This window comes from Apodemus sylvaticus, chromosome 17, assembly GCF_947179515.1.
Source record: "Apodemus sylvaticus chromosome 17, mApoSyl1.1, whole genome shotgun sequence".
Lineage (NCBI taxonomy): Eukaryota > Metazoa > Chordata > Mammalia > Rodentia > Muridae > Apodemus > Apodemus sylvaticus.
The window spans coordinates 60166734-60193521 of NC_067488.1; the positions used below are offsets into that span (position 1 = coordinate 60166734).

The following is a 26788-nucleotide window of genomic DNA, read 5'->3' on the forward strand; positions in this document are numbered from 1 at the left end:
AAGTGTAAGCAGAGTGAAAACAGTGGCAGCATCTACAGTCCTGGATCTGAAATACAACCTGAATTTAAACCAGGAAGGGATGAATGGATTTCCTTTATTTCTTCTCTTTCTTTCTCTTTCTCTCCCCCTCTCTCTCCCTCTCTTCCTTCCTTCTTTCCTCTTTTATTCTTTCTTTCATTCTTTTTTAAGAAACATTTGATAATAGCTGACAATAGAGAACGGCTGAACTTCCTCACATAGCACAGAAGACCCCAATCCTGGGATAGGCCTGGTGACAGTGAAAACAGCTTAGTGTTCCTTATAATGCTCATTAGCCTATTCACACTAGATAATCTTTAAAGGACACAGCAATTTAAGTCATCTTGAGAGTGTGTGTGTGTGTTTGTATGTGTGTGTATATGTTATATGTTATACAAATACACCATAAACCATATATCATATATATACATATATATTAGGTATACAATAGATATATAATTTATAAAGCAGACTATTAGCTGCACTGAATGGATTTAAGGAAACCTGTAAAGAAATTACCCTGAAGCAGAGCTCTTCTGAAAGGCCTGCCCTCTGGGGTTCACCTCTGCTTTTGTTTGAATAGACACAATTTAAAAACAGTATAAGCATCACAACGAATTGGTGTGTAGATGGGGGTTGACACTAAGCTGTTTTAGCATAGATTTTCTTCTCAGGAGATGTGGATTTACAGTGCAGCAAGAAGACAGAAATATACGGCCCTTAGGAGTTACCTATCCACACTGAAACACTCTGGGCTTCAATACAAACGGAGAGAGGAGGACAGAAAGCCTGGGCAAGCAGAAAGGTTTCCTTCCACAAGTACTCGGTGTAAAATCTCTGCCGCTCTTCATCCCACATAACAGGAGTTGGTGACGTTTTAATGTAAAATTAAGAACTATTCCTGTCTTTATAAGATGTTAAAAGCCCTTCAAGGTTTAGAAAATCAATGCAAGGCTTATTTAAAGCAGCACTGAACAAAACAGCTTAAGTCAGGCATCATGTCTGAGAAAGCCAATTTGCTACAACTCCTCACCCTGCCCAGTGTCCTTCAGTGACAGAGGGCATTGGCCTTCTGTATGTGAATGGCCTTCTGTGTCTGTGCTAGCTCTGCCATGGTGGGGTCACGTAACAGCCATGAGGCTTTGACAGTTCAGGGAATTCTGCAATGATCTTTAGAATTTTAGATACAGAACTGTCATCACTACCAATATGTAGAAAGTCATGAATCGTCTTCCTAACAGGCTGCCAATATTTATTTCAATTTCAAGTGATGTATGCAACCCATGACTGTTTTGTGGGGGCGGGGTGGGGGGGAGATAGGGAGTAGGGGGTGGATTCCCCTCCCAGAGCAGCAGATGACAGCGGCAAGGAGCCTTTCGCTGCAAGGTCACCCCTCAAGATTGGATTTCTAAAGAAGCTACAGAAATATTTCTATCAAGCTACAATGATATTGACCCTCCCTGAGAATACCTCTCTGCAAGATACAATTTGCAAAAATGGCCATGCACAACATCAATTCACTGAAAAAGAAAATGACTTACAGGAAGATGTATGACCTAACTGCAAAATTACTAGAGGAAAAAAAAAACATTTGGGGCAGCCATCTGTTCCTGACACAATAATCATGATCTCAAAGAGCTAGAGAGAAGTTGAAACAAACTTATGGGGAGATGCTGGATAAATATCCCTTAGCTCCAGACTCTTACTTTCTAGGCCAGAAACTAAACTCCCCCCACCAGAAAGCAAAACACATGTTAGACCATATCACTGAGTTTACAAACTGATAAAGTCAAAATCTTGCTGGCCTGAATGTTTTGGGGGTAAGCTGGACACAACATCACCTGATTGCCTGTAAAAGGGACTAGGGAAGCCTGCATGATATTTCAGCCTGGAAGAGTGCCCCAGAAGGGCTCCTTCCCACGTACACTGATATTAAGGTTTTGACTTGGTGGTATAGCATTTAGCAACCATGTGTGAGGCTTTGAGTTAGTTCTCCAGCAAACAAACAAACAAACAAACAAAAACAAATGTAAAGACATACTTATTAAATATATGACATAAACATATCAAGCTGGACACAACAATCACACTTACATTAATATTTTAGTGGTTCAAAATAGAAGGCTAATTTTCTGGCTTGTATTCTTTTATATGTTTATTTTGAAAGTATCTGGGATCTAGAAGAGTAGAAAATCTTTGTTGTAAAAGAAAGTTTACATATTTCTTTTACTATGGGGGCCTTATTTTACATACTGAAGTTTGAACCTGTGTCACGAGTGACTCCAGTGAGCATCATCCGGTGTGTGACGGTCTCTGTCCTGCCTCTCTCCTCCCTCTCCAGCACTGAAGCTGTTCTGATGACCACTTTGCTCCACAATCACAACCGTTCCTGGCTTCCTACATGCCCATCATAAGGTCTGCGTTCCTGGAGAAAAGGAAACCTTTCCTAACACACGTTCCTGATTCTACCTCTGATCACACCTTGGTACCTACTATCTCAGTCTCTGGGCAAGTCAGTGGAGAGACAGGCTTTCCTGTGAGATCCTCTGAGCACCGGCGGCTCCTGCAGAAAAGCGCAGAGGCAGCAGTGGTCGCAAAATGGCAATGGGCACCTCTGTGTTCCTCTCTCCACGTCCCAGGGATACATGTTTTATTCTATGGGGAAAGACAGGGAGATGCAATTTCGAAAGGCACCTGAGCCCATCAGACAAGGTTAACACTCAAGAGACTTCCACAAACTGCCTTCCAGGTTGCCAAGATGATTGAGCAGGTGAAAGCACTTCACTGGCCACTGGGCCTGGCCACTTGGGCACTTGATCACTGGGACAAACACAGTAGAAAAGGAAAACAGATTTCTACTTGTCTCACCCCGCCCTCTTTATCTCCTCTCTCTCTTTCTATAACACACACACACACACACACACACACACACACACACTGGCATACACATACTCACTTGGATGCACACACTAAATAAATCCATACATAAATGAATGTGGTTTTTAAAAAGATTGTATTCCAAGGAATCCCATCTCTTGTTGGCTGCTTGTGTTTTCCTTGTTATGAGAGAAAGGTATTATTTTGTAAACTAAAGCTCCCTACACCAGACTCATGGCTAGTGATTAGGTCACATTTGCCCAAATAAAAAATGGTGACTTTTCAAGTCATGCCCAGGATGTACAGACAGGTCTGGAAGCACACGAAGCTCATTAAAAGGTACGATTAGTGTTCAGAAAACACTAATTTGAACCATCACATAAAAAGTTATATTGCTGGAAGTGAGGTGCCCAGTTTTTGGAGGAACCGCCAGACTGATTTCCAGAGTGGTTGTACCAATTTGCAACCCCACCAGCAGTGGAGGAGTGTTCCTTTTTCTCCACACCCTCTCCAACACCTGCTGTCTCCTGAATTTTTAATCTTAGCCATTCTAACTGGTGTAAGGTGAAATCTCAGGGTTGTTTTGATTTGCATTTCCCTAATGACTAATGAAGTTGAGCATTTTTTAAGATGCTTCTCCGCCATCCGAAGTTCTTCAGGTGAGAATTCTTTGTTTAACTCTGTACCCCATTTTTTAATAGGGTTGTTTGGTTTTCTGGAGTCTAACTTCTTGAGTTCTTTATATATATTGGATATTAGCCCTCTATCTGATGTAGGATTGGTGAAGATCTTTTCCCAATTTGTTGGTTGCCAATTTGTCCTTTTGATGGTGTCCTTTGCCTTACAGAAACTTTGTAATTTTATGAGGTCCCATTTGTCAATTCTTGCTCTTAGAGCATACGCTATTGGTGTTCTGTTCAGAAATTTTCTCCCTGTACCAATGTCCTCAAGGGTCTTCCCCAGTTTCTTTTCTATTAGCTTCAGAGTGTCTGGCTTTATGTTGAGGTCCTTGATCCATTTGGATTTGAGCTTAGTACAAGGAGACAAGGATGGATCAATTCCCATTCTTCTGCATGCTGACCTCCAGTTGAACCAGCACCATTTGTTGAAAAGGCTATCTTTTTTCCATTGGATGTTTTCAGCCCCTTTGTCGAGGATCAAGTGGCCATAGGTGTGTGGGTTCATTTCTGGATCTTCAATCCTGTTCCATTGATCCTCCTGCCTGTCACTGTACCAATACCATGCAGTTTTTTTTAACACTATTGCTCTGTAGTATTACTTGAGGTCAGGGATACTGATTCCCCCAGAATTTCTTTTGTTGCTGAGAATAGTTTTAGCTATCCTGGGTTTTTTGTTATTCCAGATGAATTTGTTAATTGCTCTTTCTAACTCTGTGAAGAATTGAGTTGGGATTTTGATCGGTATTGCATTGAATCTGTATATTGCTTTTGGCAAAATGGCCATTTAAACTATATTGATTCTGCCGATCCATGAGCATGGGAGGTTTTCCCATTTTTTGAGGTCTTCTTCCATTTCCTTCTTCAGAATCTTGAAGTTCTTGTCATAAAGATCTTTCACATGTTTGGTAAGAGTCACCCCAAGATATTTTATACTGTTTGTGGCTATTGTGAAGGGGGTCATTTCCCTAATTTCTTTCTCAGCCTGCTTATCCTTTGAGTATAGGAAGGCCACTGATTTGCTTGTGTTGATTTTATAACCTGCCACTTTGCTGAAGTTGTTTATCAGCTGTAGGAGTTCTCTAGTGGAGTTTTTTGGGTCACTTAGGTAGACTATCATGTCATCTGCAAATAATGATAGTTTGACTTCTTCCTTTCCAATTTGTATCCCTTTGACCTCCTGGGCATATACCCAGAGGATTCCCCACCATGTAATAAGGATACATGCTCTACTATGTTCTTAGCAGCCCTATTTATAATTGCCAGATGCTGGAAAGAACCCAGGTATCCCTCAACAGAAGAGTGGATACAAAAAATGTGGTATATCTACACAATGGAGTACTATTCAGCCATTAGAAACAATGAATTCATGAAATTCTTAGGCAAATGGATGGAGCTAGAAAACATCATACTAAGTGAGGTAACCCAGACTCAAAAGGTGACTCATGGTATGCACTCACTAATAAGTGGATATTAATCTAGAAAACTGGAATACCCCAAACATAATCCATATATCAAATGAGGTACAAGAAGAAAGGAGGAGTTGCCCCTTGTTCTGGAAAGACTCAGTGAAGAAGTATAGGGCAAAACCAGAATGGGGAAGTGGGAAGGGGTGGGTGGGAGGACAGGGGGAGAGAAGGGGGCTTATAGGACTTTCGGGGAGTGGGGGGCTAGAAAAGGGGAAATCATTTGAAATGTAAATAAAATATATATCGAATAAAAAATAAAAATAAAGTTATATTGCAGAGTAGAGTGAAAACTTCTGTTAACTTCTAAAGTCAAGTAGACAAAAACTGAAATAAAAATTGAACTTAGCATAGCTGCCCCTTTCAATGCAATACTTAGGCCTTACACGCCTACCTCTGTAACTTTGAAGCAAAGTCTGCCGATCACTATTTGAAACAACTGATCTGGTTTCTCTGAAGGTCGTATTGTGTCCTATATCAATTGTGTATTTAACTCATGACTTGGTACACATCTGTGCAATGAAATAAACTAGGAAAACAAAGCCTAAGAGATATGCAGCAAAAATGATGAGGAAACTCCTGACAATTGATTTGTACTCAGATTTGCTTTGGACTCTAAAAGCATTATCATGTCTCTTCTAAGCCAGAGTTGATGCAAAGCAATCTGGGATGGAGGCACAATCAGACTCTTCCCTGAGAGTCTGAAGACTCGGCTCTACTTTAGGACTAGCATTAATCTGGTTCATTTAATGGTGCAGATGCTCAGAGCCCTCTCTTCTCCAAATGCACACCTTCGGAGGTTTGTCCCAACCTCAACCATGGACCTAATGTCCTTACAGTGCCTCTCTTACTATTTTAGTATAGCGCTTACTTCCCTAAAACAGTTACATAATTTGTAGTTACCAGCAGTTCTCCTTTTATTTATCATTTGACTCAACAAGAGAAACAGACAACAATTTTGTCCATTTTTGTCTACTGCCACACCTGCACCTCCTCAGTCATTTAGTAGAACCTTTTGAATGAACATTGGCTTCACAGCATTTTTCGAATATACAGAAAGAATTCCCTTGGCTATTCCCCAACAATCTCATGAATTAATTTCCCATTTACTCTGATCTAAGTTCTGCCACATGGCAGGTTACCTCTGCTCGGGTACCATAATGCATGTCCTCCTTACTCTTCCTAGGGACCCAATCTTCCTGCTCCTGGTTCGATCCCAGAATCCTTTCTCCTATCAGATGTCCCGCCTTCTATTTCCTTCCTCAGCTATAGGTCAGTCAGCTTTGATTGACAGGTGGTGCATGCATACCATACACAAGAGATTTCCTTTGCAGACAGACAGTGAACCCAGGGAAGGACCTGTTTCATCACGTGGAGTAGAGAGGAGACTACTATAATCCAGTCCTATTCCACAGTGGCTTGGAAGTCCAAATGTGCTGCAGCCATTTCTGTATCACTGTGTTTTAACCAGAGGAAATGCTTTCTGTTCTCGTCCCACCACATACCACAAAATGAGTGGGTGTGCCAAGTACCTTTGCACGCTTTTCTCAAAGAAGTTACACTTTTGATTTAGAGAAGTCCTTTTTTTTCTTGAGGGGCTGAATATTGGAGATACAAGCCAACATCTTCTGTGTGCTAGGTACACACTCTTTCATTGTGCTATCAGCTCAGCCTAAAGGTTAAGTTTAATCCAAGTGACCAGAAAAAGTGATGCGGGATTAAACTTAAATATAATTGAGCTGCCAGGTGCTGTGTAGACTAAGCTTCCATGGCCAACAGAACATTCCTCTTTACAAAACGTAAGATCTCTCATCGTCTTCCTATCCAGGAACATCTGATTTGTTTGGGGCATTGCTCAAGGTCCATCTTCCAGCAGTCTGTACTCTATGACCCATGGCTTCCTAGCTTGAAGCCACAGTTCACACTACCCCCAGGTTCCATGGACAGATGAATGGACCTTGTCCTGACACACTGGCGAGTCATCTCCGTGCCAGGACAGTTTTATTACTCTCAAGTTAGCTGGTATCTCTTCTGTGCATCCAGTCTTTTATCCTCGAATGTGAAGAGACAGGGGGCAAGCCCAAGGTTTGCAAAGTCACTGCCCTGATCATCATTTCCCAAGCACAGTGACAACATTGACTTGTGCCTAGATATTACAGTATGACTGCTTTTGTGTGGAGACGGGTTTGTCCTGCTCAAGTTCTTTTTTCCTTGATCAGTAGCTAGTACAGAACACACACATTATCTATAGCCAAGAGATGTATGTCCTCTGAGGTGCACAAAGATGGGGACAGACATTCTGTCTCTTTGTGCTGATTATGTTTCTCTGTTTTCTTGAGGTGAGTCTCCATGCTACCCAAAACGTTCTTGAACTCCTGGGTTCAACAATCTTCTTGTCTTAACTTTCCTAGAAGTATGGAGCTAGATACTTCCCCACCACATCCAGCCCGCCTACTACTTAATCACAGAAGCAAGGCCCAGTACTGCCAAACCTACCACAGTGCACTTATTCTATAATGCTCTTAGGCCTGAACTTAAAAAAAATATGGGCTAAACTTTTAAACTAAGCAAGAGGATGTATGTCACCTATTTCCAAACTTCGGAAGATTCAAACATGAAATAAGCCTCAAGTATATTACAGTATTAAAAAAAAATTCTGACCAAATATACATATAAAGCAACAAGGGAAATAGAAAATTTATCTATTCCCTCCCCCAGATGATGTCCTCTTTGGCTCCTAAAAATCGGTGATCAAACCGAAAGCGCACATAAATAACTCAAATCACAGGAGGCTCCAGCTTCTACAGAGTCTAATTGGTTGGAAATTCTCGGAAGTCATGAAGACCTATTACTTCCATTGTCAGCAACTGCATGGCTGAAGGAAATAAATGTGTAGGCAATCAAAATGACGCTGTGCACAAGTTAGGCAGAGGGGCACACACCTGCGTTCCCACTACCCAAGAGGTATATGCAGGAAGATCAAGAGTCCAATGCCAGTATAAAGGTAAGTTCAAGACCATCCTAGGTTTCACAGTGAGTTCTAGGCCATTGTGAGCTGTGTGAAGTCATGTATTAAAACAGAAACATAAAAACAAAACAGGACCAAAAATTTAAAAACAGATTTGTGCTTAACAGTTTATAGTAAAAATGTAACACACTTCTCTGCAGGCAAGTCTCTCTTAGTTAATCAAGACATAAATTCTACACAGCATTTTATGCAGTAGCTTAAGACCATGAGTTTTCCACTCCAATCACACATAATTAGAACGTAGGTTTCAAGAGGACTGATCATTACCAAAGAAACAGATATTTCCTTTAAGGCACCATCAGGAAAAATTCAGACTGGAGAAAAAAGGAAAGTATTTGCAATTTAAATAGATATTTTAAAAATAGTGCTTTTTAAAATGAACACAGCTAAAGGACATAATTTTGTGGAGGCAAAGCCTCCTTGCTTTGCACCAAGGTATTTCTTTAGAGACTCCAGCATTGCCAGACATGCAATAGATGCTTGCAATATATTCAAAAACAAATGCATCAGTAGTCAGGTCTCTGGTCTAAGCAAGAGGGTTGTAGTAGTAGATAACTGTGCTTCACACACATGCAATGATAAGTCACAGCACACTCGCTCCGCTGCCAGTGCTGAAGCAAAAAGAATAACCTTCAGCTCTCCTGAAACCGGCTGCAAACAGGGCTGAAGACAGCCAACACTTGTGTTTTGACAAAAACCAATACCTTCATGGGGTTGAAAAAATAGCACTGGTCCCCATTCGAACCACCAGTTAGTACAGGATGAAATCAAAATTGAGACATTTTAAAATGCAAATTTGGAAACTGAATGAATTGAGAGTGATAACCGTTATTGTTGGAAAATGTACCTCAATCGCCCATTATAGTAAAGTTAAGTATCTTTATTTTTGTTTGGTTGCCTCATAAGGCTCTGTTCAATAATACTACAATGATTTAATTTCTGAATACAGCCACCGCGTCATTCTCCGACCAGCACAGTGGCAAGTGCCCGTACCTGCGGTGGCTTCCTTTTCCTCCTCTTCGATGCTGTTCCTGATGCTGTCATACTCCTCATCAATGGTCTGGTTGCCACGCATCTGGGACAAGATTCGCCGGGCCTTCTGAGTCTGTCCTTTCTGTATGAGCCACCGAGGGCTTTCGGGCAAAAAGAGGAATCCAAGAAACTGTATAACAGCTGGAATGGCCGCGAGTCCCAGCATGTACCTGCAATTGGAAATACAATGATGCTGTGAGACTGTTCTCAGAGCACTGAGTTTATATCCATGGTGGAATCTAACAGCACCGAGTGCACACTCACGGACCACAGGATCTGAACAGATTGAGCTTGAGCATGCACGTCCCAGAGTGTAACAGAGCCAAGTGCACACACAATCCACGAGAGTATGGAAACACCAAGTGTGCACACTGCCCAGACTCTTACCAGCACGGAATACTCACAACAGTGTCCGACAGCACGGGGTCCAAACCCACCATAGAATCTCAAATAACTAAGTTCACTCTGACTCACAAGAATATATAAACACTGAGTGAGCACTCCCCGGAGTCTGGCAGCACTGAGGCCACACTTACAACAGAGTCTAACAGCACCGAATTCACACTCATCATGGATCCTAATAGTACTAGTGAATTCTCACTTACAACGATGTCCAAAATCACTTAGTGTATACTCCTTGGGGTCTGATATAGCTGAGTACACACTCACTATTGTCTGAAAACACCGAGTGTGCACTCCTCAGATGCTAACAACACTGTGTACACACCACAGTCTATGAGCACTGCACGCACAGTCATTCACCGACAGTCTAAAACACTGTGTGTACTCCCCAAAGCAATGAGTGCACACTCGTCAGAATCTAACCATACTAGGCACATACATTCACCAGAGTATAAAAAGGGTATACAGTCCCCAGCATGTACAGGACTGAATGCATGCTCACGTGTCGAACAACAGCGAGTACACACACACAGCAGAGCCCAAGGACACTGAGTACATACATACTCATCACAGAGTCTGACAGCCGTGAGCACACACATATTTCCCAGGGTCTAAAATCACTGACTACACACTGACTGACGACACACTCACCACAGAGCCAACAGCATTGAGTGTATACCCACTACAGGCTTTGATGCTTTGTGGATCACAGCCCTATCTGATTGCTAATTAATCAGATTTTATTCCCTAGAAAAGTTATCTTTATCCTGTACTGAAACTGAAAATGAGAAAGATCTAAAATACTTATTTCTTTCATACGAATTATAATTTCACAATGACAGGCAAATCCCATGATATTTCCACATTCTGAACAAATCATGCAAAGCTCTCCATATTTAATATGTCTGACATTAATACACTCGACAGAACTGTGGTGTGCAATACCACTGTGATGTCTCCTATTGAAACAAATTCCATGCATATCTTCCAGCGCAGGCGAATGTGAGGCTTCTATGGTCTTGGTAAGTGTCTCCTAAAAGCACATATGCTAAAGGTTTATGTCAGCTTATGTTGCTAACAGGAGAGGTTAACCTCTAAGAAGTGGTTGCTATGGGGAGGAAGTTTGGTGACTGGGCATTCTCTGAAAGGTGACACTGTACCCCAGACCTTTCCTCTCGCCTTTGGCTTCCTAGCACATATGAGGTGACTGATTTCCTTTACACTCAACTGCTATCATGATGTCCTCCCTGCCTTGACTCAAAAACCTTTAGCCAAAATAACCCTTTCCTCCTGAAGAGAAGAATAACTCAGCTATGTTGTTCTCACAGAAACAGAGACTAACCTGGGACTAAGAGAATTATCTGATACAAGATATACTCCTCATGATACTAAGTGCCTGCAATTACTTCTTTTATGTTTTGTTAGCAGATTTTTGTTTTTGCTTTCTTGTCTGAAATATAGGCTCGCTATAAGTAGCTCATGTTGACCTACAATATATAGTCCTTCACCATCTCTTTCCCAAGAGTCAGGATTACAGAGATATGCCATCATGCTTTGCAACAAGTTATTTATTAATAGCTATTTCAGTTCTTTGAATGATTAGATTTTTAAAAGTAATTTCCTATTTCATTTTGCCATGAAAGAAGGATTAAGCAACAGGGCTCATAGCAAAGAAGACTGAGGCAGAAACAAATCATTGTAAACATGTGACTGCCCTAATCTGGTATGCTTTGTAAAGCTAGTCTATCTTTTAAGTTATGCTAAATCTAGAATAAAGCAATGTAAAGGCTCCCAGAAATAGATCTCATGACATAAAGCAGTTACTTATGCAACTTCTAAGCAACTGTGTTTTAAACCTAAAAACAAAAGAGGAAAAATGTAATTATGATTTGGGCATTAAAACACCACTAACTATAAAACTGCACAGTAAACCTACAGGAAGAATCAGTAAAAGTGAGATTCGGAGAGTGAACAAAGTATTTATGAATGAGAGATAGAACTGATGACCAAGACTTCCTCAGTGGTCTCAGCCATCTTATGCTGAGTGCTTGTGTTGTACGGTTAGACCATTTAATCCCTCGGTACAGCTCACAGAGGACAGATTGTTCCTTCACAATTTGAGCGTGCTTCTTAACCTCAGTGTCTGTCATTGTACCTTAGTTTCCACTCCCACTCACTAGCAGAGCACCTGGTGAAGCATCTTGCACATAGCTGGCATCTAGTAAATATTTTATGACCCTAAAGGACAGGAGCCACGCTCTGAACCCTTCTGTGTCATCACATAGAGAGGAACTATGTTTAGACTCACGTAGCAGTATTTCCGGCATATACCTTATATCATGTATTTAATGTAATGGATTAGGAATGAAATACGATTCACCCTATAGATGAAAATTTGAATGTTTCATTTTCTGTCTTCCTGGAATGATTAAAGAGCTGCACAAATATAGAAACCATATAATTTTCAGACCCCAAAATGTATATATATTTCTTAGTACTTTGCTACTTGCAATTAAACCCAGAACATATTATTTTTATGAAATTAAAAGAAACAGAAGAGAAGAAAGAGAGCAGAAGGGGAAGTGCAACTTAACAGGAACCGATGCCCATGGGGGCTCTGGAAGCCAGATGCGTTAGACCCTTTGCAACACAACATTTTAAGACCCTAGGTCTAAAACTCCTAAGCCTGCGCAGCAGTAGGAGAAAGATCTGAACCCTCAGGCAGTCTTCTTTGTAAAGACTTGTCCAGAAAACTAAAAATACCATATGCACCCATACTGGACACTTACTCTCTTATTTTATTAATCATTTTATTCATTTACATTTCAAGTGATATCCACCTTCCCAGTTACCCCTCCACAATGCCCCCAGCCCATCTGCCCTCCCCCCCCATGCCCCTTGCCCCTATAAGGGCGCTCCTCCACCCACTCATCCACTCCTGCCTCACTGCTGTAGCATCCCCCTAAGCTGGGGCATCAAACCTCCATAGGACCAAGCCTCCCCTCCCCCACTGATGTCAGATAAGGCCATCCTCTGCTACATATGTATCTGAAGCCATGGCTCCCTCCATGTGTACTCACTGGTTGGTGGTTAATCTCTGGGAGCTCTCGGTGGTCCAGTTAGTGGATATTGTTCTTTTTATGGGAACACAATCCCATTCAGCTCCTTCATTCCCCCCCCCCAACTCTTCCACTGGGGTCCCCAGGCTCAGTCTGATGGTTGGCTGTGAGTATCTGCATCTTTATTGCCCAGGTGCTAGTAGAACCACTCAGAAAACAGCCACACCAGGCTCCTGTCTGGTCTGTAAGCACTTCTTGGCAATAGCAATAGTGTCAGTGTTTGGTGCCTGAAGATGGGATGGAGTCCTAGGTGGGACAGTCTCTGGAGGGCCTTTCCTTCAGTCTCTGCTCCATAATTTTGTCCTTATCTTTCCTTTGGATAGGAACATCTCTGGTTAAAAATTTTGACATGGGTGGGTGGCCTCATCCCTCACCTTGGGGCTGTACCTAACTACTGGATGTGGTCTCTACAGGTTCCATCTCCCCTTCAATGCACATTTCAGCTAAAGCCATTTCCGTTGGGTCCTGGGAGCCTCTCTCTGGGATTTTCTAGTGGCTGCCCCCAGTTCCTCATCTCCCACTGCTACATAAAGCGAGTATTAGTCTACTTTATCGCCACTGATAAAATACATTTTGCCAGAAGAAAATGCATAGCTTTGTACAAACCCACTGCATAGGATGGGTGAGTAGCTGCTGGGTGTATAACTAGCAAGAACAGATTGGATGCTACTTCATACTGTGGTTTTCCCCTGTCCCCCCCCCCCCCCAGCCATGCATCTAAGCCTTGCTCAGCAGTTGCTTGAACTAGTGGCTGGTGATGAAACCTTCAATAGGCAAGGAAGTTCTGGAGGCTGGAGGACCTTATTGCCTGCAACACGCAAGTCCTAGAGACATGTCCGCAAAAGGGCTGCCTCCTGTCTGTGTGCTTCTCTGCTGCTATGAGTTCAGCCTCTGTCTCTGCCATGTGGCACTACGAGGAGGTTCCCACTCTCACTTTCTGTCCCGTTCCACCCCCAAAAAGCAAAAGGTCAGGTAATGGTGAGCTGAGCCCTCCAAAACCATTTCTCCTTTTAAGTTTACTGTCTCAACCACAACTGAGGACTGGTTAATAGTTCAGGTCCAGGTACACTGACCACAAGACCCACTGCTCAGGTTATCTATACATAAGTTACTTATCTATGCAGTATCTATTCCCTAGCACGGCTGTGGCAAGATGTGATGAGCAGGTCCTAGTAAATACAGCAGAGAGGAGGCTCAGCCTCTATTTCACCTCCTTGGGATGTCTGGCCTTGTGAGCAATTCCATACAGATCTGCTATATCTGTATATCCCCCCACCCCGCTCCCCCCTCCCAGTCTCCAGCAGGTAGAACTCTCCAGTATCATTCTTTGGGGGAAAATTCTCCATTTTGAAGATCTGTATACTGGTAAAGTGGGAAGAATTGCTGTTATGGTGGTAAGAAACTCAGCCTAAGATAAAGAAGCAAAACCTTACAAGCTTAGCTAAACTCTTCAGACGATGTCAGTCTTCCAGATCCAGAGAAATTCAGGAACCAGATGAATGACAAAGCAGTCCTGTGATACACTAAGGTGGGAGGCCCTAGTGACCAGGACACCCATTATTATAAGCTAAGGAAAGGGCTCTGAATCCTGTATTCATGTGGGCCTCTCCCAGAGGGTGGTTTAAATACACCAGTGTCTAAGCCCCACCTTCCCTAGGGGTTGTGATTAATTGGTCTGGGCTCTGAGCCCAAAGAATTCTATTTCATTAAGAGCTCTCCGGGTGGTGCTAATGCACAGTTGAGGCTAAGAACCACAGATCTAAACATTTAAAACTCCCCGTGGTAAAAACGAACAACAAACATTCAAAATTTCAAGGAAAAGCCATTTGTCTTTTGAAGGTACAAAGAAGCAACAGGTTGAGAAGGGAAAACAAGCCGGCTCTAGAAGAAAAATGGGAGAACTGGTAAGTTCTGAAACTCTTCAAAGCATCCTTAGCACTATGGCAAGACATGTTCTAAAGTACACCAACCTTGACATGAAGAAGGTCACAGCTAGCAGTTCACCTGTCCCTACAACCTGTCCTCCAGAAACTGAAGGATAAACCACTCTCCAGGGGTTGCAATCCTTTCAGATGTTGTCAGCCACGGACAACATCTCCGTATTGCTCAGGCTAAGTTTACTTCTCAGTGCCCCAAAACTGATTTGCTGAGAATCCTAAACCCTTTACCGCTGAGCCCCTGGATGCCTGACAGTGTATTCAGCTGATTAGATATGCTACAGCCACTATTATATTACAGACTCTCCACAGAGCAAACCTTAAAGGGTTCACACTGCTTCAACCTGTGCACCTTCAGAATCTTCTGACAGGAGACAGTTTAAGGCACAGGAGTTCTGCAGTCTGCAGCAAGCACCCGCTTCTGCCAACTAGGCTGTGGGTTAATTAGCATGTAACCTAGTCTTTGTTGTTCCCAAATACATGGAAATCTAATTGAGTGTACATGCTCAGCTGGTTCACAGAACACTTAGAACAGCTGTTAACAGAGGACACCAGCTATGTGCCAAACACTGTTCAAAAAAAAAAAAAAAACCCAAGGTACAGGACACCTACCATCTTCACAACAACACTAGGACGTGGATAGCATTATCAATCTCACTTTATCGATTAAGAAACACAAAGGAGACCCATACTTAGGACGGAGTAAAAGATACAAAGGACATCCCACCACTATACATATTTACTACGAGCCAACCTATGATAAATATTCAGCAGTTATCTAGTAATTGACTATGCTGAATTTATTCAAAGTTGCATTAATTTACCTTCGCTTCATGGTTAAAAAAATTCTGAAGTTCTTTTAGTGAACATCGGATTTATGCACCTAAAGCCATACAATAAAAGCAGAAAGTAGAGAGTGGCCACAGCTCTGAATTTCCCTCAGCAGAGTGTGTAGCACAGTCTCACCCATCGAGCTGGATAATGGCTAGCCAGCAGGAGCAAAACAGCTGGTGAGAAACAATATCACGTTATTCTTGCAATGCCTGCCTTGATTAAGCTAGACTCTCCCGACTCTACCATAGCACAGGAAACACAGCCACTGGTTAAAAGAATCTTTGTTTATTTGAGACAGGGTCTCTCTCCATAGCCTAAGCAGGCACCAATCTCCTGCTTCAGCCACTAGAATTATTTCTCTTTCTTTTACATAGGAAATAGCAATAGATATTTTTAAAAATGTCACTGGGAGCAAAAGGATATTACACGTGACAGGCATGATAGATCAAAAATGGTTTATCTTATCTATGTTTTATATTGCAACCTGAGCCTGACAAAATTCTCCCCCAGCCTGAACCCAGCTGGACACAGAGTTACATTCTGCATTCAGAATCTAGCTCTCTTCTCCTCTTCCTCTCTTCTCTCTCATCTCCTCCGATGATGTGGAAAGAATGGAACTCCACAGTTCTATGCAGTTTTAACTCTAAGTCAAACTGATACGGAAAACCATCATAGCTAAAGAACTTCATTGTAACATACATTTAAATCAATTTGCATGTAGATATTTTCATAGCTTTAGAAGGACTCCTCCCTTTTACTAAGGGAAGGGATCACAGTTCACTTGAAACAAATGCATACAAATGCCGTAGCCACTTGGCCCATTACCCTTCTGACCTTGAAAGCCGGAAGGTTCAGCTCAAGCGAAAACCCCATGTGTTCCCCAAACTAATCTTGTCAAAACTATACTTCTCTTTACTGGGGCAATAAGAAGTGTACCATGGAGGCAAGAGTGCATCCCAGGAATGCTTGAACATAGAAAATTGAAATTCATTTGGACAAAAGCTTCCAGGACATACTGATTCAGCATCCAAGGATATATTTCCTTAGGTTTAGTCAGGTAGGAGACCAGTAGCCACTATGGCTTTGGTAGAAGGGAACCAGACTCTATCTGAAGTTGGTAGTAGAATCTGCAGTTGTCTGCATAGTATTGATTTGGTTGTACAAGATGGCTTGCAGCGAGTTTCCCACAAGCCCCCAAGGTCAGGCAATGTGTGGCAAGCTAGACTGCATACAAGGAAACTCTGAGAGGCCACTGAATGAAGCCGAGAAGGTGGAGTCTACACTGCAGTAAAGCCCCGGGCAATTGGAGATACTGAAACAAGAGATATTCATAGATTAAAGCTACAGGCACAGAGTCTAGACAGCTCAAGAGAGTGGTCACAGGGGCCCCAGGCCCTAGGCCCCAGAGGTGAAGTTACTGAAGGCAACTGGAAACCAGGAAGTCTACCTCAAGCCCCAGATACCAACATGGTGCTAAACGAGTGTCTAGAAACTCACCCTGCAGGGTTTGTCATTCCTGGGTCCCAACCCTTCCCTTTCTCCCTTGTTAGAATGCTCAGTTTTATACATATCATTGTATGTTGGAAATATGCAACTGTCTTTTTGTTTGGTTGGTTGTTTTTGTTTGTTTTAAAACGAGGGACACCAAGCCAGATTTTCTAGACTCTTAAACCACATAAACCATGTTATCTTTTGAACAATACTGAGACTCTAAGACTATAGGGGACTTTTAAAGTTGGACCGAATGCATTTGCACGTTTTGTGACAGACATGGGCCTAAATAAGCCAAAGGCAGAATGTGACAGCTTGAAGATTAAGTCCAGGGGTTTGAAATCTTAGTCCCCAGTGGGTGGCGTTGGTGGCGGAAGTAGGGGACATATCTGTGGAGCTTTTGTGAGACAGTGCTGGTAGAAACAGAGGACTGGCCTAGCCTCAGATTCTGGTCTAAGCCTCTTTCTTTCTCATCAGCAATTGCATTTTGCCAGACTCGAGCTCCTACTGCTGCAGCTCCAGCCCCAGTTCCCATAATTCCTTACTGGCTGGTCTTGTGAGTCAACTTGACACAGCTAGAGTTATCACAGAGAAAGGAGCCGCCCTTGAGGAAGAGCCTCCATGAGATCCAGCTGTGGGGCATTTTCTCAATTAGTGATCAATGGGGGAGGGCCCCTTGTGGGTGGGGTCATCCCTGGGCTGGTAGTCTTGGGTTCTATAAGAAAGAAAGCTGAGTAAGCGAGGGGAAGCAAGCCAGTAAGGAGGGGAAGAAGCCTCCATGGCCTCTGCATCAGCTCCTGCCTCCAAGTTCCTGCCCTGTGTGAGTCCCAGTCCTGACTTCCTTTGATGATGAACAGCAATGTGGAAGTGTAAGCTAAATAAACTCTTTCTTCCCGGACTTGCTTCTTGGTCATGTTGTGCAGGAATAGGAACCCTGACTAAGACATGTGTGCTCAAGAAATACTCTCTAAGCTGGGCGTGGTGGCACACACCTGTAATCCTAGTACTTGGGAGACAGAGGCAGGCAGATTTCTGAGTTTGAGGCCAGCCTGGTCTACAGGGTGAGTTCCAGGACAGCCAGGGCTATACAGAGAAACCCTGTCTCAAAAAAAAAAAAAAAAGTACTCTCTAAAAGTCCCAAACACTAAATCTCTACTGTTTATTTTTCATAGCCACAGAAAATCTTGATGTTTTTGGCAATTCTAAGATGATCTGTGGTGACAGTCTTTGAAAGTGTGCCTTGAGTATAGTCAAGACTTAAGGGAGAATTAAGGCAGAGTGTCTAATAATAGCCAGTACTGTTTATATAAAACTCAGAAAAAAAAAAAACAAGTAACAAAACTAGATTTGTAGTTATAATTCTTTCATTTCCAACCTGTTTCTATACCCATTTGTTTCTAATTAACAAATCAAGACCACATTAGATTACTCGGAATGGCTCAAATAAATTCCAAGACTATTATAAATACTGAGATGCAATCTATGTTTTATTCTCAAATGTGCCGTAGTTTTGTGGCTTTCATGGCACTGCAGTTCACACACTACCCTTGAGCCTGTATGCTTTCCAGCTGGCAAGAATTCACAGATAAAAGTAAGTAAATACTTTTCCCTTTCATCAAAAATAAACAAGAGTCTGCTCTCAGAGTCAGTAGATTCTTTGAAAGCTACTGAATGAAGATTTATATTAGCTTAGAATGCTATGCCAGGATTTCTAACATTCTCTCTGAATCAATATTCAGCTGTTTATCTGACAAAAGTCTTCTGAATGTTTAAGACTGAGAACTAGGCTCATCCCCAAGCATAACACACAAATCTAATGAGAGATGGGGCCATGCTGCATAGATCTGAAAATAAACCTTCTAGCTAAGGATGCCAAGGAAAACAGAATAGAATAACTCCCAGTCCCTCACACCCAGGAATACTGTTCCTGAAGCCCTGGTCATCCAGAGTTCCTGTGGCTGTGGGCTTTCATCTACTTCTTACATCCTTAGGCAATAACTATACGGACAATCTGTGTACTAAAAACACTCCATCATACGCCAATGGGAAATACCGGCATAATAACATTGTCAAGAAGGTAACATTGATTTTGGTCCCCTACTATATGATACTATACTATACCATACCATACCATACTATACCATACTATACTATACATACCAGAAAGTTAGTTGATCATTTGTTTTTAAATTTAACCACATTTTAACAATAAGCAATTTATAAAAGCAATATACAGCAAACCAGTAGCTAATATCAAACTAAATGGAGAGAATCTTGAAGCAATCCCACTAAAATCAGGGACTATACAAGGCTGCCCTCTCTCCCCATATCTATTCAATATAGTACTTGAAGTTCTAGCTAGAGCAATTAGACAACATAAGGATGTCAAAGGGATACAAATTGGAATGGAAGAAGTCAAATTATCACTATTTGCAGATGATATGATAGTATACTTAAGCGACCCAAAAAACTCAGAGAACTCCTACAGCTGATAAACAACTTCAGCAAAGTGGCTGGATATAAAATTAACTCAAGCAAATCAGTAGCCTTCCTATACTCAAAGGATAAACAGGCTGAGAAAGAAATTATGGAAATGACACCCTTCACAATAGCCACAAACAATATAAAGTATAATGGTGTGACTCTAACCAAACAAGTGAGAGATCTGAATGACAGGAACTTCAAGTCTTTGAAGAAAGAAATCCAAGAAGACCTCAGAAGATGGAAAAATCTTCCATGCTCTTGGATTGGCAAGACTAATATAGTAAAAATGGCCATCTTGCCAAAAGCAATATACAGATTCAATGCAATCTCCATCAAAATCCCAACTCAATTCTTCATAGAGTTAGAAGTTCTCAAATTCATCTGGAATAACAAAAAACCCAGGATAGCTAAAACTATTCTCAAGAGTAAAAGAACTTCTGGGGGAATCAGTATCCCAGACCTCAACCATTACTACAGAGCAATAGTGTTACAAACTGCATGGTATTGGTACAGTAACAGGCAAGTAGATCAATGGAATAGGATTGAAGACCCAGAAATGAACCCACACACCTATGGTCACTTGATCTTTGACAAAGGAGCTACAACCATCCTGTGGGGGAAAAATAGCCTTTTCAACAAATGGTGCTGGTTCAACTGGAGGTCAGAATGCAGAAGAATGCAAATTGATCCATTCTTATCTCCTTGTACTAAGTTCAAGTCCAAGTGGATCAAGGACCTCCACATAAAACCAGACACACTGAAACTAATAGAAAAGAAATTGGGGAAGACCCTTGAGGACATGGGCACAGGGGAAAATTTCCTCAAAAGAACACCCATAGCTTACGCTCTAAGATCAAGAATTGAGAAATGGGACCTCAAAAAATAACTGATTTTCTGTAAGGCAAAGGACATTGTCAAAAGATCAAAATGGCAACCAACAAATTGGGAAAAGTTCTTCACCAACCCTACATCTGATAGAGGGCTAATATCCAAGATATACAAAGAACTCCAGAGAGCCAAACTCTCTGGCAGACTCCAAAGAGCCAAATAATCCCATTAAAAATGGGGTACAGAGCTAAACAAAGAATTTTCATCTGAGGAATATCGAATGGCAGAGAAGCACCTAAAAAAATGTTCAACATCCTTAGTCATCAGGGAAATGCAAATCAAGACAACCCTGAGATTTCACCTCACACCAGTCAGAATGGCTAAGATCAAAAACTCTGGAGAAAACAGGTGCTGGTGAGGATGTGGAGAAAGAGGAACACTCCTCTACTGCTGGTGGGATTGCAAGTTGGTACAACCACTCTGGAAATCAGTCTGGCGGTTCCTCAGAAAACTGGGCATGATACTACAAGAGGACCCTGCTATACCACTTCTGGGCATATACCCAGAGGATTCCCCAACATGTAATTAGGATACATGCTCCACTATGTTCATCGCAGCCCTATTTACAATAGCCAGAAGCTGGAAAGAACCAAGATGTCCCTCAATGGTGGAATGGATACAGAAAATGTGGTATATATACACAATGAAGTACTATTCCGCCATTAAAAACAATAAATTTTTGAAATTCTTAGACAAATGGATGGAACTGGAGAATATCATCCTAAGTGAGGTAACCCAATCACAAAAGAACACTCATGGTATGCACTCAGTGATAAGTGGATATTAGCCTAGAAGCTTGGAATACCCAAGACACAACTCACATATCAAATAAAGCCCAAGAAGAAGGAAGGAGAGGCCCCTGGTCCTGGAAAGGCTCAGTGCAGCAGTGTAGGGGATTACCAGGACTGGGAAGCAGGAAGGGATGAGGAACAGGGGGAGGAAAGAGGGCTTATGGGACTTTCAGGGAGGGGAAATTCAAGAAAGTGGAAATCATTTGAAATGTAAATAAAGAATATAAAACAAAAAGAAAAAACAATAAGCAATTTAATGAGAAAAACTGAGCTAGAGAAATGACTGAATGGTTAGGAATGCTTCCTGCTCTTCCCTGCGTTTGGTTCCCACGCCTTTATCAGCAGGTTCTCCCTCTTCTGGCCTCCTACACACAGGCATGTGCATGTACACGTATTGAAAAATAAATAATACATTTAAATATAACTGCCAAATCGAGGTTTTGGCACATTAGCGGCAATGCTTCCTTGTTATCGAAGACCAGGAAGACCAACACTGGCCATTTACACATGCGGCAATCACCTTAGTTAATCGGGACACAAAGGTTGGCAAGGGCTGGTAAAATGAAGCCATTCCTATGTGCCTCACTTTGAGTGTTTCAGTTTACTCTCTCCTGATTCATGATCGGCAAATGAGCAACTTCTGTGCTGCCTCACAAAAGATTCAGTGCAAACTTGTAAAACAAAATCCGCCAAATAAACAAACATAGCCAAGTATTGATTCAGTGTGCTTGGTTTATAGGTAAAACACCTAAAAGTAATTTCATATCTGTATTTAGTGGCTTGAAAAATGCTATTTAGAGTCTTATGGTTATAGCAGAAAAAAGGACACGTTTTAACAGAAACAGATTGACACTGCTTAAATCAATGAGGCATTCTGTTCATGTTAATTTTAAACTAAATGGCAAAGTAAATGAAGTTCTATACTAAATTCAGAGGATAGTTTCCACAACAACTTTCTCTTGCTCACTCACAGTGTTTGTGTATGTGTGTGTGTGTGTGTGTGTGTGTGTGTGTGTAAGAGAGAGACAGACACAGAGACACAGAGACACACAGAGGCAGAGACATTGTTTAATTATTTCCCTTTAATAGTCTCCTTCTGAGACTCTTCCATGCAAAGTTTTGAAGATTATAGGGATGCAGTAATAAAACAATTACCCCTTGCCTCATAGAGCCTACACGTCAGACATTTTGAACAAAAAAAGATTATTTAATTTCACAATGACAGGAACTTTTAAAAAAAAAGACACAGTGGATGCTGCTTTCATGATAAAGTCAGGCATTGGGGGCATGAATCTGTAACTCCAGAGCTTCAGAGGTGGAGGCAGGAGGATTGAACTCAGAGCCTTTCTCAGCACATAGCTCGAGGCCAGCCACAGTTACACGAGAGCCTGCCTCAGAAAGAAAGATAAATGAACCCAGTGGCCAGTGCAGAAATGGAATGGAATGGTTCGAGGGAACCAGTAGGAAGTACAAGGTACATTTTTCCAGTGCTGGACATCGGACCCACGGCAGAGATGTAAAGCACCCTGTAGGTGTGTGCGATCAGGAAAGGCATGTACTCCATAACCAACCACCAGCCCTTTCCAGCGGATTGTCACAGCCAGGGCCAGAGGCTGATGAGAGCCCTGTACCTGTGCTTTAGCTTGCTTGCTGGAGAGCGTCACGGAGAACCCAGGAGCACATGCTGCTATGTGTCAGTCTGCCTTTAGGCAGCACGGCTTATTCTTCACTGACACGGGCCGGGACACAGCTCAGCCTAACTTCAGACCCTGAGTGAGAGATACGCCCCCTTCAGTCTTTACTAGAACTTGTCAGTGAAAGTTCTGGCCGGCGGGTGAAGAGCCATGCTTCCACTTATTTAGAAATGTAAAATGTAAAAGACGTTGTATTCCTCAGTTTAGCTCGGTGGACATGTCTGGTAAAGTGTGACTGACTGTTAAGTAACATGCCTGTTAAAGTTACTGTTTATAAAATGTAAACAATATTATAATTTCCAAAAGAATGGCATACCCTCTTTTATTCCTAGTATTAATAATACAAGCTTTTATCCTTTTTCTTAGTATAATGAGTTATAGCCACTTCAATAGTTTTATTAATCTTCTCACAGAATCAAATCTACTGCCTTTCTATTATTGTACCTTCTATTTATTTTATTGTTCCGTTCCATTCTTTACTTTTGACTTTAACAACCTCAACAATAATCCATCCTCCCTTCTCCTCCTCCCCCCCTTTTCTCCTCCTCCTCCCACCACTCCTCCTCATCCTTGGATAGGGTCTCATTGTGGCCTGAATCTCCCTGTGCAGAACTTCCTCTTTCTCCTCCTCCTCATCCTCCTTCTCCTGGCTCAGTCCTTCCCCTTTTTCCTCCTCCTCCTCATCATCCTCCTCCTCCTCTTTTCTCCCTCTTCCCCTTTTCTCCTCCTCCTCCCACCAATCCTCCTCATCCTTGGATAGGGTCTCACTGAGGTCTTAATCTCCCCGTGAGGAACTTCTAACCCAGAGAAGACTTGAGATCCACCTGCCTCCCCTTCTCAGCGCTGGGATCAAAGGCATGCACCATCACACTTGCCATTTTTCTACTTTCTTTCCCATCCTGCTAATTTTTATTGTGATAAAACCATTTCTTTCCGCGCCATTTTGAAGTGTCCAGCTCTATCTATCCCAGCGTGTACGCGCAGTGTTAGGTGATTGGCGCCCACTGCCTTTGATGTCTCTGTTTTGAAGCTTTCATCTTGTAGTCCACATTTTGATCTTCACAGCTGCTTCTGGCGAACAGGCTCTTTGATCTTGTGAGCCGCCCTCATCTCGACTGACACGACTTTAAGTCCACTCCGACTACTAACAGCACGGCACCTCACATTTAATTTTTATAGTCCCATCTTCTTACTTTCAATTCATCTAAAGCACAAAAACACGTCTTTTAGACAAGTTATATTTGGGTGTAATATTGGTATATGGTGATCGTTTTTATTCTCTCTTTGCTTTAATGTCTAATGTAACAGTTACTAGAGTGTTTTACGTGCAGTGTTAAGCTATGGGCTCTCCATCTGCCCATCAAATATTTACTCCTGTGTTTTTACTACCTTACATTTCCATAGTGCATGAAAGTATTTCAACTATTCTATGTTTATTATCATAATGTCTGTCTCCTTTGGCTATGTTTATTATCATAACTGACTGTCTCCTTTAACCTGCTCTAGTGGCTGTTTTAGTAGAAAAAAAGGAGTCATCTGTCAGTCTAGTGCACACTAATGTGCAAACCACAAACACACAATTCCATTCAATGCCCCGTCTTTGCTATTGTCATCTTACACTGGAAGAGAAGGGGCAGAGGTTTCCCACACACCTGTCCTCTGTACGCATGCTTCCATCCCTGGTATCAGCATCCCTGATCAATGTGGCACATTATATCACGAGTGTGTGGACTACATTAGCCATAGTTCACCCTGAAATACTGTGGTCCATGAGATTGGACAAGTGTATAGACATATATCTACCATGATGATATTGTACAGAGTTGTTTTCATTAAAGATTCTCCATGCTCTGGTCATTAACAGATTTTTACACTCTGTTCACGGTCTGGCATGACCTCGGGGAGATCTGCCTCAGACAAACCTCTCCTGCCACTGACAAGCTGCATTTTCTTTTCATCCTGGAGGAATCTCAGAGAGCTGAAGAAGAGAGCGATGTTTATTAACAGGGTTAAATGGATATAGAGGCTGAAACTAACGCTTTCTGAACATAACACCAAGCAATATCTGGTATCATTTAAGGGTTCTTAAGAATTTTCATAGCTATTTGCTTATTCAATCCACACAATAATGCCACTGCTGAAGTATCAGCTACATGAAGATGTGAGACCTCAGATAATCAACTCACGCCATGAATATAAGCCTTCAACGGTGCTCCGTTGTGCTAGATTATCTCTACAATAAGTTTTACATCTTAATTCTAGTAACAGCATATTATAGATCTCTTCAGCATTTAGATTTGTAATTTCCATCTTAACCTCTAAATAAATATGTTTCCATCTTAACCTCTAAATAAATATGTGTATTCCAAATTCATTTTGATTAAAGTGGTAGTGTAGTGATTTTAAAACAGAGATTAACCCACATTCTATTATTTCAGGTATAGTCAGTCATTACTAATTATCATCAATTTTAAGGAAATTTCTGGAATGTAAATTTGTTTTCAGAAAACATTACCTTTCCAATGACAAACAAATAACATTCTTTCAATTAACAATTAAATAACATCTTACCGATGACTTTTAAAACTTTAAAACTCCAACTGATTCTAGGAGAGAAGAGCTCGACATTTCACCAATACGATCAGTTTTATTAAAAAAAAATCATTAAGGGGCTAGAGAGATAAGTCTGAGGTTAAGAGCACTGACTGCTCTTCCAGAGGACCTTCATTTAATTCCTAGCACCCACATGGCAGCTCACAGCCATCTGTATCTCTGGTTCCCATGAATCCAACATCATCTCCTGGCCTCTGTGGACCCCAGGAATGGATTCAGTACACAAACATACACGTGAGCAAATACTCATACACATGAAACAGAATAATAAAAATAAGTCAAAAACTGTCTAAGACTTGCAAACACAAAGCCAGACTTACTGTGTTCTTAAAGCAATGGATAACTATTTAACTTAAAAAAAAAAAAGAAAAGAAAAAGAAAGAGCTATCCCATCAAGGATTTTAAGTTCTATCTACCCTGATTGCAGACTAACCTTGCTACTGCTGCTACTAAATTCCAAGGTTGCTGAAGCTCTTCCTTAGCTGCTCCAACTTCTTGGCCAGATGCATCTGACTCTGACTGACAGGGGTTTATAATAGTGTAAACGACATTTTCCCATCTGGGTAGACAATGTTCCCTCCAAAAGCGAAAGACCATCTAACATAAACTCCAATACCAGCCATAAGCAGTCCTCTTTTAAAAGGTAGCTCAGGGTCATTCAAATGGAGTGATTAATAATGATAATAATAATAATACACTCTCAAAAAAAAGAGGCTAATGTTATTGATCTTGGTTGCTCTCAGTGGTAGAAGGCAAACAAATCCCTATTGTTAAAGGCACCATGCATTTCAGACACAAGGCCTAAAGGACCCAACCTGCATCTGAGTTCATGATATTTTGTGGGTATCAGAAGGGAGAGAAGCAATCAACAGTCCTACCTAGCTCTGAGACATACAAACTGTAACAATGGCCAGCGTGGCCCAATAACTCCCAGAATTCAGCAATGGCACACGTACCATATTGATAGCCATCAACTCTCTAATCGGACTTAAGACCCACTCCACAGGAGGGAAACCGTGCCTGACACTGGAAATCTAGCCAATGAGACAGGGCCAAAGAAGTCATGGACCTCAGAGGAGAACCTACAACTGCCACCTTACTAAACCAGCACTGTTCCTAACTGTATTCTAAACACCTCTCCTTATCCTATCAGGTAAGTACAGTCCCCACCCATCATCAAGGAAACTAACCTCTCTTTGCAATAGATGGTAACCATCACAGAAAAATCACAACCACCCAAAATGCCGAGCTGTGGAATCTCATCCCAACTGATACATCTCCAACACAATTCCTTCGTCTAAGGCTTAGGGATCGTTGCTGAAGGTGGAGTAGGAAAATGGTTAAGAGGAACAGGGCTGTGAGGCTGTATCTCCTGGGAACATCAGAAGCTACGAAGTATCGCCAACTTGAACTCCACAACCTGAGCTGCAGAAGGAT

At 41.8% G+C, this 26788-nt stretch overlaps 1 protein-coding gene across 1 annotated transcript in view; it reads right to left on the reverse strand.

Moving 5' to 3' along the window:
• The window catches only part of Slc2a13 (solute carrier family 2 member 13), a 329850-nt gene that overhangs the window by 240256 nt on the left and 62806 nt on the right, over positions 1–26788 (reverse strand). Inside the window, exon 3 of the mRNA XM_052161309.1 lies at positions 9060–9268. Coding sequence (XP_052017269.1) covers positions 9060–9268 — 209 coding nt within the window. The remainder of the gene's footprint in view (positions 1–9059; positions 9269–26788) is intronic.